This window comes from Ammodytes marinus (assembly GCF_949987685.1).
Source record: "Ammodytes marinus genome assembly, chromosome: 7".
NCBI lineage: Eukaryota > Metazoa > Chordata > Actinopteri > Uranoscopiformes > Ammodytidae > Ammodytes > Ammodytes marinus.
In genome coordinates this window covers 21,260,768-21,277,678 of record NC_137211.1, presented here as the reverse complement: position 1 = coordinate 21,277,678, position 16,911 = coordinate 21,260,768, and the positions used below count along the sequence as shown (strand labels likewise).

The window sequence follows — 16,911 nt, the reverse complement described above, 5'->3', positions numbered from 1 at the left end:
CAGGATTGGGTTTGTATCTGGAAAGAAGTGATTATTGCCGCACTTAACTTTGTGCTTGTAGTAGAATATAGCAGAGCTGCTGTATGTGCTGTATAGTAACCCACTATGATGGGTCAAAACATACCACGGTATTCTTGTGCAGTCTAACTTTCTCTACAGACTTGGGCCTCAAATATGTCCAGGGATGCTTTAGGATATAGGGATGCATGCAGTAAATTTCGCTTGCCTTCAGAAAGAGATAAAGAAGGATTGAGGATGCAAGAGGAGTACATATATGGAGACATATTGTTCAGACGGCCTCATAGGAATATGTGTTTACTATGGCATAACCAAGGTTTATAAGTGTAATATCTCATTCACATACAGCTCATGTTCAATGTGAGTATGTACGCCACTGACCACAGCGTGATAGAAACACCGGTTAAAAAACGATATGACTCTGTCTTACAACTTTCTGGACCACACAAAAGGCGATCAAAACAGGACAAGGTTCATTGACAACATTTGTTTGATGCCGTTACACAAATCCAAAACGAATAAACAAACACACATTGCTAAAACTGTTGTTCACACCCCACCCCCCATTATTCACGATTTTCATACTGGATAGCACACTACAGCGGTTTCTGAAACAGCACAGCAAATATGAGATGCTACCATGCTCACTAATTTACTTAACCCTATGCAATTCTTTAGATTTTCTTTTTTCACGTGAGGATTTAAAATAATCTGTGTATTACAAGAGTTCATTCTTGCTTGACAGCAATATTTTGATGGAAAAATATATATAAAAACATAAATAAAGTTGAAACAACCTACTTCAAACCCACTAACATCTATTCACTTTCTCTGCCACTTTTTATATCAATTAATTCTCTTCTTCTTATAATATGCTATTATATTTCCAACAGCATTCAACCCCATTTCTTAAATCCTGTCATTAATGCTGATAAAAAACAAACAAACAAAAAACAATGAGAAAAAAAATATGTTCATAGACTCTGAGATGAATGAACTTAAACATCATTATGGAATAAATAATTCAAGGGGAATTGAAGGGAAAAGATTAAACTATGTGAGCTCCTAAACAGAACCAAAGTAAATGCAATTGAATAACTCTGTGCTCAACATTTGTTGTATAACAACTTATATGGTGTGCACAATTATTCAACTGTGTACATATAATCATATAGATCAGCATGTTGATATTTACACAGCACAGACAAATACATTCTCTCAAGTTAAATATTACTACAATTTTTTTTTCTCCATAAATGTAAGTCTTTTCCCATTACAAGATTTCTCTTAAATGTTCGTCAACGAATGTTTTGGTATTTGTATTCAAGTTTTTCTCGTATAACCAAACAGACAATCCTCTGTTGTCTTCTACAGTTAAATACATCACGAGAATAAACATCATGTTACAGCAAAGACCCATTTCTCCCCCTTTTATTTTTTTTTCTCTCCCGCACCCTGCTCCCTCAGCGGTTTTCCCCCACCCCCCGGCCCCACCAGTTTACTGCTCTCCGTCCCATCCATGCCTCCCTCTCTCCGCCTGTCAACTCACAGATACACAAACAGACAAACAGAGGAGTGTGGAAATGCAGGTGGTGGTCGAGAGCCACCCTCCAAAATTTGCAAGGTCACCCTGGATAGAGAAAAAAAAACGGAGAGAAAGAGGGAAGGAGACAAACATAAGCAAATCCCATGTTGAATATATAAACAAAGCTATGTTTCACCAAATATGGGATGATAACAGCTGGTATCTGCACTTTCTGTAAGTAGCAGGTGGCACGTTCTCTTTGATGATATTCAGTAAATGGTAAGTTACCATCAGCATGCCAGAAAATGACAATAGCACTGTGTATGTTTATTATGCAATGTGTGCCAACGTTATTTTAGTTTATATGTGTAAAAACCCACACAAGGCACAACTTATTAAAGCACACGACAAAGAGTGGTTTCAAATCTTATGTTTTTCTCTAGAACATTAGATATTCATTATTACATCAGCAACAATCAAAGTTTAAGTACATTTTTTAAAAAGAGTTGACCCCCAAAAATCGGCATTGGTATGGCTGAATCCCTAACCCTGATTCATGCATGGAAATACGCTAGATCCCACTATACCGGCCAATAAGAGATCTATTTCTCTCTCAGAGTTGAGGTTTATTAAGTTATTTCTTCTTATTTACAAATCCAGCAGAAACGGAGAAACATTATTGTTTATTTGGAGTCGTGTTTCCAATCTTCGCTCTGTTTAAGTTCTGTTTTTGGCTTCAACCAACTCCTAAGGGAAATATCTGGGCTTTAGCTGCTTGTAATGCTCCATCAGCTAAAGTAACACTCGGTTTTTAGAGCTTTTTACTGAAAACAGCTGGCTGTATGGTGTATAACACTACGAAAGCCGTTAGAGTAAACTTGGACAGTTATGGACTGAACAGCTAAACAATGAGCTGAAACTTGCAACAAAGCTTCATAAGGGCGCTGCAGATTCAGGTGATATTTTTCTGAAGGTCCACCACTGGCGAACCAATATTTGTATCTGAATGATTTACAGATAGTCTTTTTCTGAGAGTCTCACATTTAAGATGTGTTCCAAATAAAACCGCTTTTCAGTAGTTATATTAAGAAGGGTGAACCGTCTGTCTTAGTGTAATTCAAGATAGCAAAAATGAATGGTGTATGATAGATATGAGTTTGTGAAATGTATGTTTGTGTGTCGTCTGCATAGAGGTTAAACCCGGTCCATACCTTACGATTATGTGCCCAAGAAATAGCAGGCAAAAAGGCACCCACTGGAGTAAAATACAAAGACATTGAATCAATATGTTCTACATGTGTTCACACTCACCATCCTGCAGCTGTGGTTTGGCTGGAAAGGCTCACATCTGATTAGAGAAGGAGGTGGGCTGCTGCTCATAGCCCTGGCTGTAACCTCCCTCCTGGTTGTACTCTCCCTGCTGCTGGCCGTACTCTGGCTGGTAGCCGCCCTGGGAGCCGGCGTAGGGGTCCTGCTGAGCATAGCCCTCCTGGCCAAAGGAATCAGGGGCGGGCTGCTTCTCCTGCGATGGCACGTAGGTTCCACCGAAGAGGGCCAACCAGCCGGTCTCCTTGAACACAAACCACAGGTTTCCTATCCACAGGATCAGGTTGATGAAGCCAAATGCCTGAGGAAAGAGGTGCAGAGATTAGTTTGGAGATATGTGTTTGTTAGTTTGTGTTCTGATATCAATTATGTAAGTAGTTTGGTTCAGTGTGAAGCATCTGGGACCCACCACAGAGGTGTTGAGGCCGGAGACCTTGGGATCGTGGACCTCACGGCAGCGGTTTTCTTGTTCGTCACAGGCTGCGATGAGAGTGATGACCCTCTCTGGATCGGTGGCTGTTTTCACATCTGACAGGCCTTTAGCCCATGCGCATGCGGACACCAGCCACATGAAGGCAAAGACCGCAGACACAATAAAGTCCTGGGGATCAGCGGGAAATCATGATCACTTTTACTACCAACAACAATAACTAGATCTTATTTATAACAGCAGTTGTAGTAATTGTATACCAAGAAGGTTCAAGATGGCTTTAGGTTAGTTAATATTAATTTGATTGATTTAAATTAAACTTATTGCCTTTCTCATGTGTCCGTCTATCTCTCCGACAATAGTTCAGCTTTGTCACCTGTTAGATGACACTGTGAGGTCAGCTGTATAGATACGGTCTCATCTCACTAGACTCTACAGTAAGGTTGTTATGGTTCACTGTGTACCAAAACATTGGTACGTTTGACACCCTAGCCTGGAGCCTTTAGAGATAGCACAAGGTTAAAACACTGCCCTCAGGAAGCGTCTGGCTGAACTGAATGGCAATAGACGTGTGCTGCTCTCCTGTTCTCCTTCGTCAAGCCTGTAATAAATGTTGCTTTATAATTAATCTAAGTCTGCTGCAAATCTATTTTCACCTGAGCTGACCTCTGACCACGGAAGAACTTCCATCACACAAGGCATAAACAAACTCACGATCTGAGGCCCCTTGCAGTTTTCGCGGTACTTCTCCAGTAAGAAACAGTAAACGGCGATGGCAGCCATAGAGTAGAGGAAGGAGAAGACACCGATTGTGACGAAGAACTCAGCTGAGGAAGAGTAATCCCCAACCAGGAATAGACGTTCGGGGTTCCCTCCCTTGCAGGTGGGGGCATCAAAGTAAACCTGATGGAGCCTGAGTACAAACAGCATCACAAAGAATTTAAAAGAGCAAGAGGAGCTTTGAAAAGATGTAGATGGTAATACTATCAGATTTGTTTTTTCACCGATATGTTTTTTTTATTTATTTACTATTTACTTTTGTGTAGAAAAAAAAGAAAAAAAGAAAGAAAAAGATTAATGCAATCCTTAACAAAACACTGCTGAGGATAGTGTTATTATTTGCTTTCTTGCCAAGAGGTCAGTAAGAAGATCAATGCCACTCTCATGTCTGTACGATAATTATGAAGCTACTGCAGAAAGGACCACTTTCATCTTCAAGATGATTTAAAACTGTAGGCCATTGCAATGAATCAACTCTATTACCCCTCCTGGCTCCTTAAGGGATTTCCTCTGATATGTGTGCTGAATACATATTTACCTTTGTATATTTTCTCCTTTTGACAGTAAACTTATGTACGACAGAATACACACCTGAACGGATATTCAAATTCTACTTCTATGCCTAGGTCACTCTCCGTCCGGTTTTTACACTCCACGCTCATCTTGAACATGCCAGAGTAACTGCCACATGTCGAGAAGGCGAAGATCGCGAAGATCTGTGGGAGAAAAAGAAGAAATTTAACAATTTATCTAGTGACATTTGACAAATAAAAAGAAACCCAGAACACACAAAGTGATCGTTTTAAAGGAAATGTTCCTTCGTGACTGGCTGATGATACATTGTATTCAAAAGTACAAAGTAACCCTGTAAATGAAAAGCTCTAGTGTAAAAACAGGTGGAGGCTTCATTAACACTTGAAGCTGCAGAATGTGCTTTCACCACCTGCAATGGCTCTAAGCAGGGGGCTCCACCAATCACGGGCGAGCTGCTGGAAGATGCTCACAGAGTGCAAATGAATGCAGCGTTAACCCAATCTTGCACATCGAGGGCTGCAACTATTGCCATGGTTACATTACAAGTGGTTGAATTGCTTTTCTGTTGTTTTTTTTTGTACTTCGTGGTACAACAGTGATTTATATCACTTCCGTTCAGAGTCTTATTACTTCAGGTGGACACAGCTCAGTCTTGGTCCTGCAACTCCCACGTACAGTCACAGACACGGAACAAACAGGCAAGCGTGGAGATAATCTCACACAATCACACCCACACACAACACACAACACACACGCACACACACACACACGCACACACACACACACACACACACACACACACACTCACTCACTCACTCACTCACACAGCAGATTAGACGTGACTATTTTTACCACACCCTCTCTATGCTAGTGGTCAGATCTGATTGGATGGAAGTATTAATCTGACTGAGGTGCTCTACCATCTGTCACCAAATACTCAACAACAAGCTACTGCAAAGCCAGCCACAACACACACACACACACACACACACACACACACACACACACACACACACACACACACACACACACACACACAATCTGCCACTCCCACACACAAAGGCACGTCACTTCCTTCTTAACTCTAGTCTTGTAGCACTCTCTACCTGCTGAAGGCATCAGCTCACTAAACTGTTTACAGTAATCTTTCAGCTAATGTGAGGCAGCGGGTCGCTTGTTGGATTTACACCTGCCACCTGAAGCTCATTGAGGTCTCTCTACTCATCCTTGTCTGTTCATGGTCTTTCTTTTCTAGTGTCCTCTATCCAAATATCTCAAACACCTCCCCTTCCTATTTGATTACTTAATTTTTTACTATTTGATTTACAGGTTTTAATAACCAATGCAAATGACTTAGGATGTGATGAAAGTGTGAATAGTATCATTAATATTATTTAAGGCAAGATTTTTATTTTTTTCATCCACACTAGAGCTTTCAAATCCAGACTAAAATTCCAAATAGTAACATGATACATGAGTTATGGACACTGATATTGCAAATCCTAGAATTATTTCAGCTCCATTAAAATGGTGTACTGCACCTTAAACACTGACACAAATTGGTGTCCATTCACATATTATTCTCTATATCATGTTCTGGTAAGTCTGATGTGTCAAACTTTGGAGAACATATATGGTTCCAGCAACCAAATCAAAATTGAAATCTTAAGGATGTGCAGCTGCTGTTAGACTGCAGCAGCTGCACAATTAATCAATACCTACTACAGCATGTGCAGCGTATCACAATCTTCCGCACTGTGCATTGAGGTGTCATTCATCTCATTCTGTTAATTGCCTTATGGTAACACTTTAGCTGTTTTTAATTTTAAGACTGGTTTATTTGAAAGGTTTTAGAGCTCCCAGGGTCCATATCATTATTTTATTATCCTTTTGAGACAGTTTAAGGGTTAAGACTCATTAGATTGATCAATATGGAGACCACTAGTATTTTGCTGTTGTCTTCTTCGTCCTCTTCTTTCTAGAGACTTTTCGAGGAAATTAAAATGTTAAGAGGGTGGAATTCTCAAGTATTTACAATCAATTGTAACATAAATCTATTGGAGGAGCAGCATATTAACAAGTAGATAAATATATCAACCGCTTATGCTTTCTTGAATAGTATAAATTGCTTTTATAATAACACAAAGTACACAAAATACAGGGTGTGATGTAAGTGTGAGCTGTAAAGTCTGTGTATTTCATTTATATTCAATTGATGTCACAGCGCTTAACGGATACAACTATTCTAGCAGCTTACGAGTATGCTGTATTAAGGCTACATTCCAATGTCTGCATGCAAAAACAAGCTCACAATGACAAAGCAAACATGTTGATTTTAACAAATTTAACATTTACAATGTATCTCAGCGTGTTAGCATGCCAATATTGGCTGATTAGCACTAAACACAAAGACTGTTGGAATGTCTAAAGCTTTGCAGGTAGTTGACCCAAAATCAAAGCACTGCACAAATTAAAATGATAGCACTACATGAAAAATAAGGGATCACAAAAGCGATTGCAATTCATTCTGAGGGGAACATGAAAAGCTGTGCAAATTTCATACCAATCCAGCTAGTAGTTATTTCAATCTGGACCAAAGTAGTGGACCAACCGATATCACCATAACTACAGCCATGCTGCTAATGTAGAAAGGCTAAAACCCACCATAGACTGTATATGAAAGAAACCCAAAGTGAGGAAAATGAATCTACATGGGAGGTGCCACACCAAAATGAATAGCTGTACTTTTATGGTGATAGATGAGTGGAAGGAGAAGTGATGAAGGAGGAAGAGAGGGCCTGCCAGGCCAAGAAAAGAAATGGTTGCACACTGAGTATTAGGTGCCATGGTAACACTGTTGGCAGCGTCACACAGGGAGGAGGCAGAGACTGGTTTCTAGCCCTCCTGGTATGCTGGATGCTTGTCAGAGAAGATACACAATCTAACACCCGGGACACAAACCATCCGCCTGCTCGTGTCTTTCTCACACTGTAAAAACCTATCCACAAAAAGCCCCCCCCCCCCCCAAACAAATACAATTTAAATTTTTAGATATAGATTTATCTTACATCTTAAAAATAAACATGCTTTCTATTGAGCCAACTATGTAACAGTATTGTTTTACCTGATCTTTGGTATTGCTGTTGCCCAACATTAGTCATCAGCCAATAAACGCCTATGTCATCTTATCTGCACTAGGCTAATTGTGGCTATTTAATGGGCCTAGTCAATTACCGGTATACAATACTTTTTAGTTTGAATAATGTATGCCAAAAATGCAACATGATCAATTTTTTCATAATATACATAAACCATGAGTGGTAAGAGCTCCTTACATGCCGACATTTAGCTCGAATAAATAAACAGTAGCTATGTAAGCCTTCACAAGAGGGCCCTGGAGTCTGAATAGCAAATGCCTCTGAGCTACGACAAAATCAAAAGCCCTTATTACACACAAGGTACTTCACCAGAGTGAATGAGGCACTTACTCCATGTTCTAACCATTTTTTCTATGTTTGATGGGCATGAGTCATAAAGTGAATTCTGAATGCAAATGAAACTCTTCACAGCAGGGCCATCCTCCAGCGGTGAAAACAGGAGGCAGTTTGGTGTAAACCAACATTGTCGAGCTACACAGCAGCTTTATCTGTGAACTCAATGTCTTCCAGCATCCATCTGATGTAGGCTTTGTCAGCACTATTCCCCGGAGACAGAGAGGGATGGGTGGAGTGGAGTGGGGAGGTGGGTAAAGCTACGTGAGTCACAGATACAGAAATCTCACACACGAGCAAAAATGGTGCTCAGAAGCTTTCGCAGGTAATTTTCATCCTCAAGTTTAGATTCAACAAAAAGAAAAAAACACAAGATTGCACATTCTCAGCACGCATACTTCACTGGTCTCTGCTGATCCAATCCATTTATTCTCATCCCTCCGGAGCAACTAAATCACTGCTGACAACTCGCTGCTTTGTATTTCTTATGAAAGCGTATCGGCACATACTGTACTGACCGAAACAAAAAGCCAAAGAAGGTTTTATTCTTCAGAAACAGAGGCATCTTTCTCATCGCTGCCTGTTTCCAGGGAAAGGAGGGGGCGGCTCCTCTCTCCACACACTCCCTAAAAACCTCTGTGTTGCTGGCCGTGCATGCCCATATTAATCCAGAAATGGCAGCAGCTCCAGCAGCCCCTCCTCTAGTCTGACGCAGGCCCTCTGACAGATGATTCATGGGCCCTGGCCTCCTGAGCGGGGCTCCTGATTGGTGCCCGGGCTTGCAGTGACCCAGGGAGGCAGGGATGGGGGTGTGGGCACACTCACACAGCTCCAGGGAAGGACTACAGAGTCATGCAGTATATACTCGTGCCTCTGACTGCTCACTGGCATATCTGCAGAGCGCGTTACAGTTTGTTCTGGCACGCACATTTTCATCTGGGTTATGTTAAGTGTGTGTTCATACAAAGGATTAGGGGTGCAGCTAGGAATTATGGGACCATGCAAGGGAAGGGCCACCCCTCCTCACTGATCCAACCAAAGTGTATAAATTATTACAGATACGGTGCATGGGTTTAATGGTCAATTATCATTAACATAGAGCTAATCAAAAGGTTTAGGGCTGCAATTAACACTAAGTTAAGGTCTAAAGGTACAGTGTATAATTAATTGACATTTCTTTTAGAACATACATGGTAGAAATGGATGTTTTGATTAGTGTTTAATCAATTGAAAATATATTTTATATATATATATATTAATTATTGTCTTAGAATAAACCTTTTATATCGGAGCGGGGAGCACCGCCATGTTGCACCACCATATTTCTACAGTATCAGTACGGACAAACTTAATGGCCTTACGCGTTTTTTTATTTATTGGGTGTCCTTGGGAAATTCACCTGTTGGAAGACGAAGTAGAAGTACTTTATTAATAAATAACCAAGCCCCAACCTCAGCGATTTTTACCAGCATCCAATAAGGAAGTGACCACAACTGTAGTAACCGGAAGTGCCACTAGGGGGGTGGTACCAAGACTGAGCCATTTTTCTTTGACTCACTTGTTAGACAGGCCGACAAGTCTTTTTAAACCTATTTACAGCCTAGTCCACAAAACCATTTTTTATCTCCATGACAACACTGAGGGGGGTGAATTTTTTCGGACCACGCTAGTTTTTATTTTATCGGAGGTTAAAATGTATTGGCGCGATCTCTTGAGTGACAGCTCTCCGCCCGTTGTCCCTCACTTTGCCTTGGAGGTATACGTCAGCTATCTCCCTCCCCCTCACAAAATGGCGACGCGCACAAACCAGGATTATTGGATGCCGTGTGAATAACTGAGGTCAGCCCGGATGCTACATCCATATTATTTACTATCTATGTAAATAACTAAATACATCTTCACCCCATCTCTTGATATTGTGGAGAGATTTGAGACAGTGGTGGATGATGCCATCTTTAGTAACTAGCTTCTTGTCCTTGAAGGCCACTGTAGCTTCTGTAAATTCTCCGAAAGGGAGGGGTTGGCAAGGGACCATTGCAATCTAGAATCTCACCACTAGATGGCGCTAAATATTTTATATTACATACGGCACCTTAATTTATTTTCTTTATTAATTAATTTATTGTTTTTTTGTTTCATAGTCACATTTTAGAAACTAGAACAAGTAAACATTTGTAGGCCTACTTGAAAAATAGTTGCCAGTAATTGTTGTCTCAGTCAAATCATCAAGTAAGTGTTGCAGCTCCGCAAATGATATTGGCAGCTGGGTTGATTTTGATAATGCTAATTGGCTAACATAAAAATAACCACACAAATCAGCACAAGCTCAAAACAACACATACATTAGGGTTGAACATAGCATAAGACACGCATTTCAGGGGCCTACACTTAGCTGCGGGGCCTGCGTGGCTAATTAGTACAACCATTCCCACCACTGTAGCGCCCCAGCTGTAGACAGGCTCCACTGTTAACCCTGCAGCCTTCAGTGTGAGCACGCTGCTGCTGACAGAGGACAACGTGTGGATGACAGCAGATAATATGAGCAGATCTGTGACTACAGGACAATATCCCTAATGTCTAAGCCGCTGCAAATACTCTTGGATAGATCAACATTAACTGCCATTTTTATTATCCTTTAATCTGCCGGTTATTTTCTAGTAATCAATCAATACTTTGGGCAACAACATTTGAGAGAATAGGGAGCAATCACAAGTAATACAACTTAGTACAACCCAAGTTGATGTCATCATATTTGTTGTTTTGTCCATTCAACAAATCCTTAAGCCTAAATTTAATAATTCAGTAAATCTATAAATGCTGATCTCTCTTTACAGATAAGCTATTACATAAATATGTTGGCTCTATCACATGGTGGAGGAGACTTATCCCATGAATTAGACGTAAGAATCTGCACTAGTATGCAGAGGTCATGTCCTCTGAGGAGGATTTGACAAACTGTCATTATATTCCTCGGCGGACTGACACTGTGATACTACAATAGTGACGTAACATATCCCGCTGGTGTCTCCTGCTCTGGCCTGCTGGGGCAGTATCAGGATACCAGAGACCCCTGCACCTTAACCTCAGTCATTATTTGAACACAGTAAAGAGAGTCATTATTAGATCTCAGGTTTTTGTCATGCTTCTGGAGAAGAAAAAAAAGCTTAACATTTCTGACAGTAGTCTCTTGTGAGAGAGGGTTCAAACGTGAATCTTTTTTTTTCCTGAGTGTAGAGACACATCCATTATTAAGCCCTATGCAGCTTTATGACCTCTCTGTGACAGAAGGTCAAATATCTGTTGGTGCGAGACATGGTGACATTATTCCCCTGCAAAATGGTTTATCCACAATTACATTTGATTCTATGAAAAGATGTTTTTGTAAATTCTAAAGAAAAATATTCATTGCACCTGTTAGTTTCTTGCATTCACCATCATAAAGATGTAAATATAAAGGACTTACCCATTGTAGAATTTTTATAAATCCCAGAGGTTGCTTGATTATTGTGAACTGCCCTTGGGCCACCAACTGCAAAAACACAAACAGATCTGTAATTAGTGTATTTTTAATTTTACATTTTCAAACGCTTACAAGTAGCCTATTTCAATAGACATGAACATGAACCTTGTTACCACAGCCTCCCAGCCCACAGGCCTGCATGGTCTAGGACCTAGGTGATGGCACCTCCAGGTGTTTGTTTCATATAGGGACTGAAATGACTCAACTGCCATAGCTGGCTTTTTTTATGGGCTTACATATGAGATGCTATACAACTAAAACACAGTCATTTTGATACTTATTTCAAATGCTATGATGTGCGTGTGTGAGAGATAGAGACGCACACAGAGGGGGAGCTCCTGGCAGCATTACAATTAGACAAAGCTGATTATCTGACAGTTTTCACTGCTCTCTTGCTGGACACTTTACCACCAGTCTTTTCTATTAATTTAAAGGGAACATATTTGTCTAATTGACGAGGGTGAAAAAAATACAGGGGGAGGCATGTTTTTGTGTGCAGGTGAATGCGACACCGCAAAGAAAAAAGAAAAAAAGGCGGTGTGTCCCTGTGTGCATCGATAAATGGCCGCGCCGGAATAAGCAGCAGTGATGGTTTTATCTCGTTCTCTGTGTGTGTGTGTGTGTGTGTGTGTGTGTGTGTGTGCGTGCGTGCGTGTGTGCGTGTGTGCGTGTGTGTGTGTGTGTGTGTGTGTGTGTGTGTGTGTGTGTGTGTGTGTGTGTGTGTGTGTGGTGATGGGGAGGAGGGGGCTCATTGTTTCTCGTCCTTATAGCCTGCGCTGTGGGTGCCAAACATCCACAATAAACAGATGACGCACGCACTGACAATTTCCATTTTGTCCGCTTATTTCTCTGAAAAAAAAACGTCTGCCTGGCTTTTGTCACGAGACCACCACCCAGTAGCTGTCTGAAGGATATGGTGGTTTCGGTCGGGGGCCATAGAGAAGCGGGAGGGAGAGACCGTCATCCTCCTCCTATGGTGACGGGGCCTAGCCTACTGTACTGCGGTTATCCGAAAACACCAATGGGGGCACCATGGAAATAAATCACATTCCCGTTTGATATCTTAGCAACAGGACAGGCTAATTGAGACGTAAGGAGCCCGAATCAATTAGCAGGAATCCCCGGAGATGATAGGCTATACATCCTCTCCTCTCCTTTCCGTAAGCTAAATGTCATTGCATGCGGCAGTCTCTGCCATCCTACACAATTTCTCTGGACTGTGTGCTGCGGGCCTGCACGCTCCATCACATCGACTGCAGCATCAGTAAATTGTCCAATTACATCACGCCCTATCGTGCATTTACACAGCTGCATTTTTTTCTTAAGATAAATGCATAAATTAGAATATCGACTCCAAGTGATCGAAAGCCCTGCGTTCAGACATAAAGGTCGGCGGATGATATGAGAAAAAAAATGACATAGCCTAAGCTTATTTTTGTTAACGCACGAAAAAGAAAAATGTGGTCAATTGAACAAACATGAACCATCCAACAAAATGATAATGCAATAGATGATTTTTCCGCCCGTTAAAGCCTTACCTGATTCACAACATCCATCTTGGCCGCTTACTCGCTGATAAGAGGATCAGAGGGGCGGAGGGAGGGAGGTGTCTCATCCGGAACAGCCCAGGGGAGGAAGACGTCCAGAAAGGAAGAGCCGCAGCTTCTGCGTCACGACGAGACGTGTGAAGTGAAGCGTCGTGACGTCAGATATATCGTTCTATGCGTTGGACGCGGAGTGAACGGGGAGCCGAGCCGTCCAATCACAGCGCTGCTTTATACTAAGCGAGAGCGTGAGATGGCCCGCGGGGTAATAATGCAGAGGGGGGAGACTGTTCACGCTTTAGTAGACAGAAGGAATGATGAGAGAGTAAATAGAAGGAGGGAGAAAATAAAAAGGTCGGTGAAGGTTCGTCGTTGCTGGGGAGTAGTAGGCAGCACAACCATCTCAAATAGTTGTATTTTTATATACCGTTACTGTATATAAGAATATGTTTTTCTTTAATATAGAGCTTTTAGGGAAACCTTCTTCTGCACATTTCTCCTCCATATAGCCAGCGCTTTGGATGCCACACGTCCATATAAACAGATGACTCAATTGGAGTTGTATTTTTTTCACAAGAGTATGTTTTTCCTTAGGCCTACAATAGACCCTCTGGGTAAACCTTCTACTGCTAATAACATTGGGGGAAGTGCAGGGAGAGTCAGGGGATCTACGCCAATGCAAATACCAAAATACAATAAATGAAGAACATACAGTGTTTAATTTGGCCCTGCACAACAGACACACAATGCTTTGCATTGTTCTTTTCCTCTAAAAGGGGAAATGAAACCCAGATGTTGTCCATCTGCACTGCTCCATTAATGGCTGATTATATAATTCAATCTTGTGTATTTCTGCTGCACTTTTAGCACTACGGTGAGACACAAAATGACCTTCTAGGTAAAACACTCAGTTTGTCATGGAGAAAAGCACACAGTTGTGAAAACATCATACTTTATTTGAAGTCACAAGAAATTCAAAAACAAAACTTTCCTATGTGTATGCATGTTTAATATTAGAGGTTATTCAATTTTTAGTATATTTAAATTATTCTCTAACATAGCAGATGCTTTAGGGGTTTTAACTGGATCTCATTATTTGTGTAAGAAAGTATAAATCTTTTACACTTCAAGTATTGTACAAAATGAAATTACACTGCAAAAATGTTTTGTAATGTTATAATGTTCACTATCACATGCAGCAAAATCCTGTAGACGAGTGTTCATCTACCACTTACTGACATGTGCTATTAAACTCAGTGTGTGTATGATTGTGTGTGTATGTGTTTTGGCATTCATAAATAGAAGCTTATCGTACCCAACACAGCATTTCAACTTTGGACGACAAAGTAGACAAAACTGACGTCTCATTTGCATCCCGTCATTCTTACACACACATGCTGTCAAAACAGATATAAACACACCCCACATAAAACATTTCATTCTTTCTCAATGTCTTTTTTTGTCTTTTTACAAACTTCATACAGTACCTCACTCCCTCCCACAGTTATTCAAGTTTTGCTGATCTCAGTAAGAAATCACGCAGTTCATTTCGCCGGCCAGGTCATCCTCAAAGCGAGACATTGTCTGACTGCCTCCGCGAACTATGAGGTCAGCTGCAGCGCTCTCCATATCGTCCAGAGTCATGTGACAGGCCTCGGCTATCTCCCGCTTGGCAAAGGTCACAAACTTTGGGTCCCTGGCGTAGACACCCAGACCCTCGGAGATCAAGATCTGACATTGTAAAGATGGAAGAGGGACATTAATGTGAGAATCAGTCTCTTCAGATACACCATGTACGTCAACCTGATTATCAGTATGTCCTAACGCACAGAGGGTATTATCAGCTGAAATAGTCACTTAGCTAAATTGAAATGCGCCACGGTCACCAGTGGGAAGGATCTTAATTTATTTATTTCTCTTGTCCTAATGTAAACAGTACAGTATCAGCAAATTGATTTATAGCACACTTAGTAGAATGAAAGGGTATTAACCGTTACCCTTAAAATACTTTGTGTCAGTGTCCAATTGTATCAGTCAATATCAGATTCAGAATAAGTGTCTTTACTACTGACATTTTTATTAATATGGATTGAACAGTACAGCGCATAACATGTATAGTAAAGGATTAATTTACAATGTTATTAATTACGATTGGTAGATGAATAATGCATATGTTAATAAGTTATGTATAACCTGGGGATGAATAAATTGCCCTCTGCAACGCTCACGTGACTATATGATGAATACTAGATTGTAATGTGATTTTACTTGTATTCCCCGATTGCAACATTAGAAATACTACAGGACTTATTGTTTGTCTGGTATATACTTTTGGTTTTGTTTGTTAGACGCCTGAATTGAGGGGTCTCACGTTATTTTTATTTTCGTTATTTAAATCCTGTTGTACTTGTGATATATATATATATGTTTTTTTTTTTTCATATATCTTTTTTGTAATGTCCTACACCTTGGTGCTAACTTAGGGTACAAACCTGCTGATTAATGTGTAAGACTTTGTATGTGCAAAATGTTAAAAATCAATAAATACAATGTTGGAAAAAAAAAATAAGTTATGTATGCTGGAGGCTGCTATAACCTTCTGATATCCAAAACATAACTCACCGACTCGACCAGACTGTTTGCACTGCCTCTATCCATCAGGCCCTGGTTGACAGGTGGCATCCTCACGCTGGCGAGGGTCCTGCTCTGTCCAGGGTACCAGCCTGGCCCCCTGCCTGTGGCGGGGAGGCTGGCAGAGCCGTCAGTCCACATGGGCTGGCTTGCGCCGGTGGCTTCGTCCACCAGGATCATGGGGGTGTAGATCAGCTTGCCCCTGCGTCCCGAGGGGGCGATCATTCCCGGGACGGGAGTCGCGCCGGCTGCTGCAGAGTTGGCCCAGGAGGCGGAGGACATGGAGGAGACGCTGCTCCGCCGGGAGTCCAGGCTGTGCTGGGTCTGATGCAAGAGAGCAAGAACGTGGGGACAGCAAAGAATGTATTAGCTAAGGAAGATAAACTCTTGTCTGCAAAACAAATTTAAGTAACTTTTATGAAACTTTTATCTAGAGTCTCTATACCAGGGGTCTCCAACCTTTTTTCAACTGAGAGCTACTTTGAAAAAATTAAAGTGGCCAAGAGCTACTTGTATGAAATCGCTTATATTTATTTACATAGCACACATCAAATGAATTAAGCTTCTGTTTGTACATGTGTGAAATTGCAATACCCAATGCTTATCATAAATCATTTCCCATCAAAGGTCCAAGAACACATTACTTTACACTTTTTGTGGGCCACATATCAGTGAAAATTGACATCAATGTCTGTATTACACTTGTTATTGTGACGCAACAGTGTTTCCCCAGGAAATGTCTTAGTCAAGGTGGTCACCACCCAGGTGTGGAGGAGGCGCGGCGCAACGCGGCGCGCCGAAAATTTTGGGGGTATTTTGCGCAAAGATGCCAATACGCACTACAGAAATAAACAACTGCTTATTTGAATAAAACAGACAACTGACCTTACAGTTGTACATTTTTAAAGTTCCTTTTTAGATAGGGGCTGTTGTGAGATTATTGTGGACAATTAGGCCTACTGTGATGCGATAGGCTATAATTCATTAATGGTTATTATTAGCCTACTTGCTTGATTTCTTTTTAAATACAGAGGTTATTGGTCGTTTTGGAACATGTATTTCCCAATTTAAAATGTAAAAATAAAGCAGCATTGAAATTCAGAAAATAAATC

At 41.0% G+C, this 16,911-nt stretch overlaps 2 protein-coding genes across 5 annotated transcripts in view; both read right to left on the bottom strand.

Moving 5' to 3' along the window:
- Window positions 1-1,547: 1,547 nt before the first annotated feature.
- On the bottom strand, window positions 1,548-13,271 carry sypb (synaptophysin b). Of its 4 annotated transcripts, XM_080031527.1 has the most exons (7): window positions 13,163-13,271; window positions 11,568-11,633; window positions 4,671-4,795; window positions 4,014-4,212; window positions 3,279-3,470; window positions 2,855-3,170; window positions 1,548-1,648 (listed from the first exon to the last, which is right to left on the bottom strand). In XM_080031527.1, exons 1-6 carry the CDS (start codon window positions 13,178-13,180, stop codon window positions 2,886-2,888), a joined length of 885 nt encoding a protein of 294 aa, XP_079887653.1. In that variant the 5' UTR covers window positions 13,181-13,271; the 3' UTR covers window positions 1,548-1,648; window positions 2,855-2,885. The 4 variants fall into 4 exon arrangements, with proteins under 4 accessions (XP_079887653.1, XP_079887654.1, XP_079887655.1 ...); XM_080031528.1 differs by lacking the exons at window positions 11,568-11,633; window positions 13,163-13,271 and adding an exon at window positions 8,623-8,731; XM_080031529.1 differs by lacking the exons at window positions 11,568-11,633; window positions 13,163-13,271 and adding an exon at window positions 8,503-8,631.
- Window positions 13,272-14,537: 1,266 nt separating this feature from the next.
- Window positions 14,538-16,911, bottom strand: part of cacna1fa (calcium channel, voltage-dependent, L type, alpha 1F subunit a) — a 33,565-nt gene continuing 31,191 nt past the window's right edge. Inside the window, exons 44-45 of the mRNA XM_080030727.1 lie at window positions 15,791-16,123; window positions 14,538-14,899 (exon numbers count right to left, since the gene is read on the bottom strand). Of these exons, the coding sequence (XP_079886853.1) occupies window positions 14,693-14,899; window positions 15,791-16,123 (540 nt within the window). The 3' untranslated portion in view covers window positions 14,538-14,692. The remainder of the gene's footprint in view (window positions 14,900-15,790; window positions 16,124-16,911) is intronic.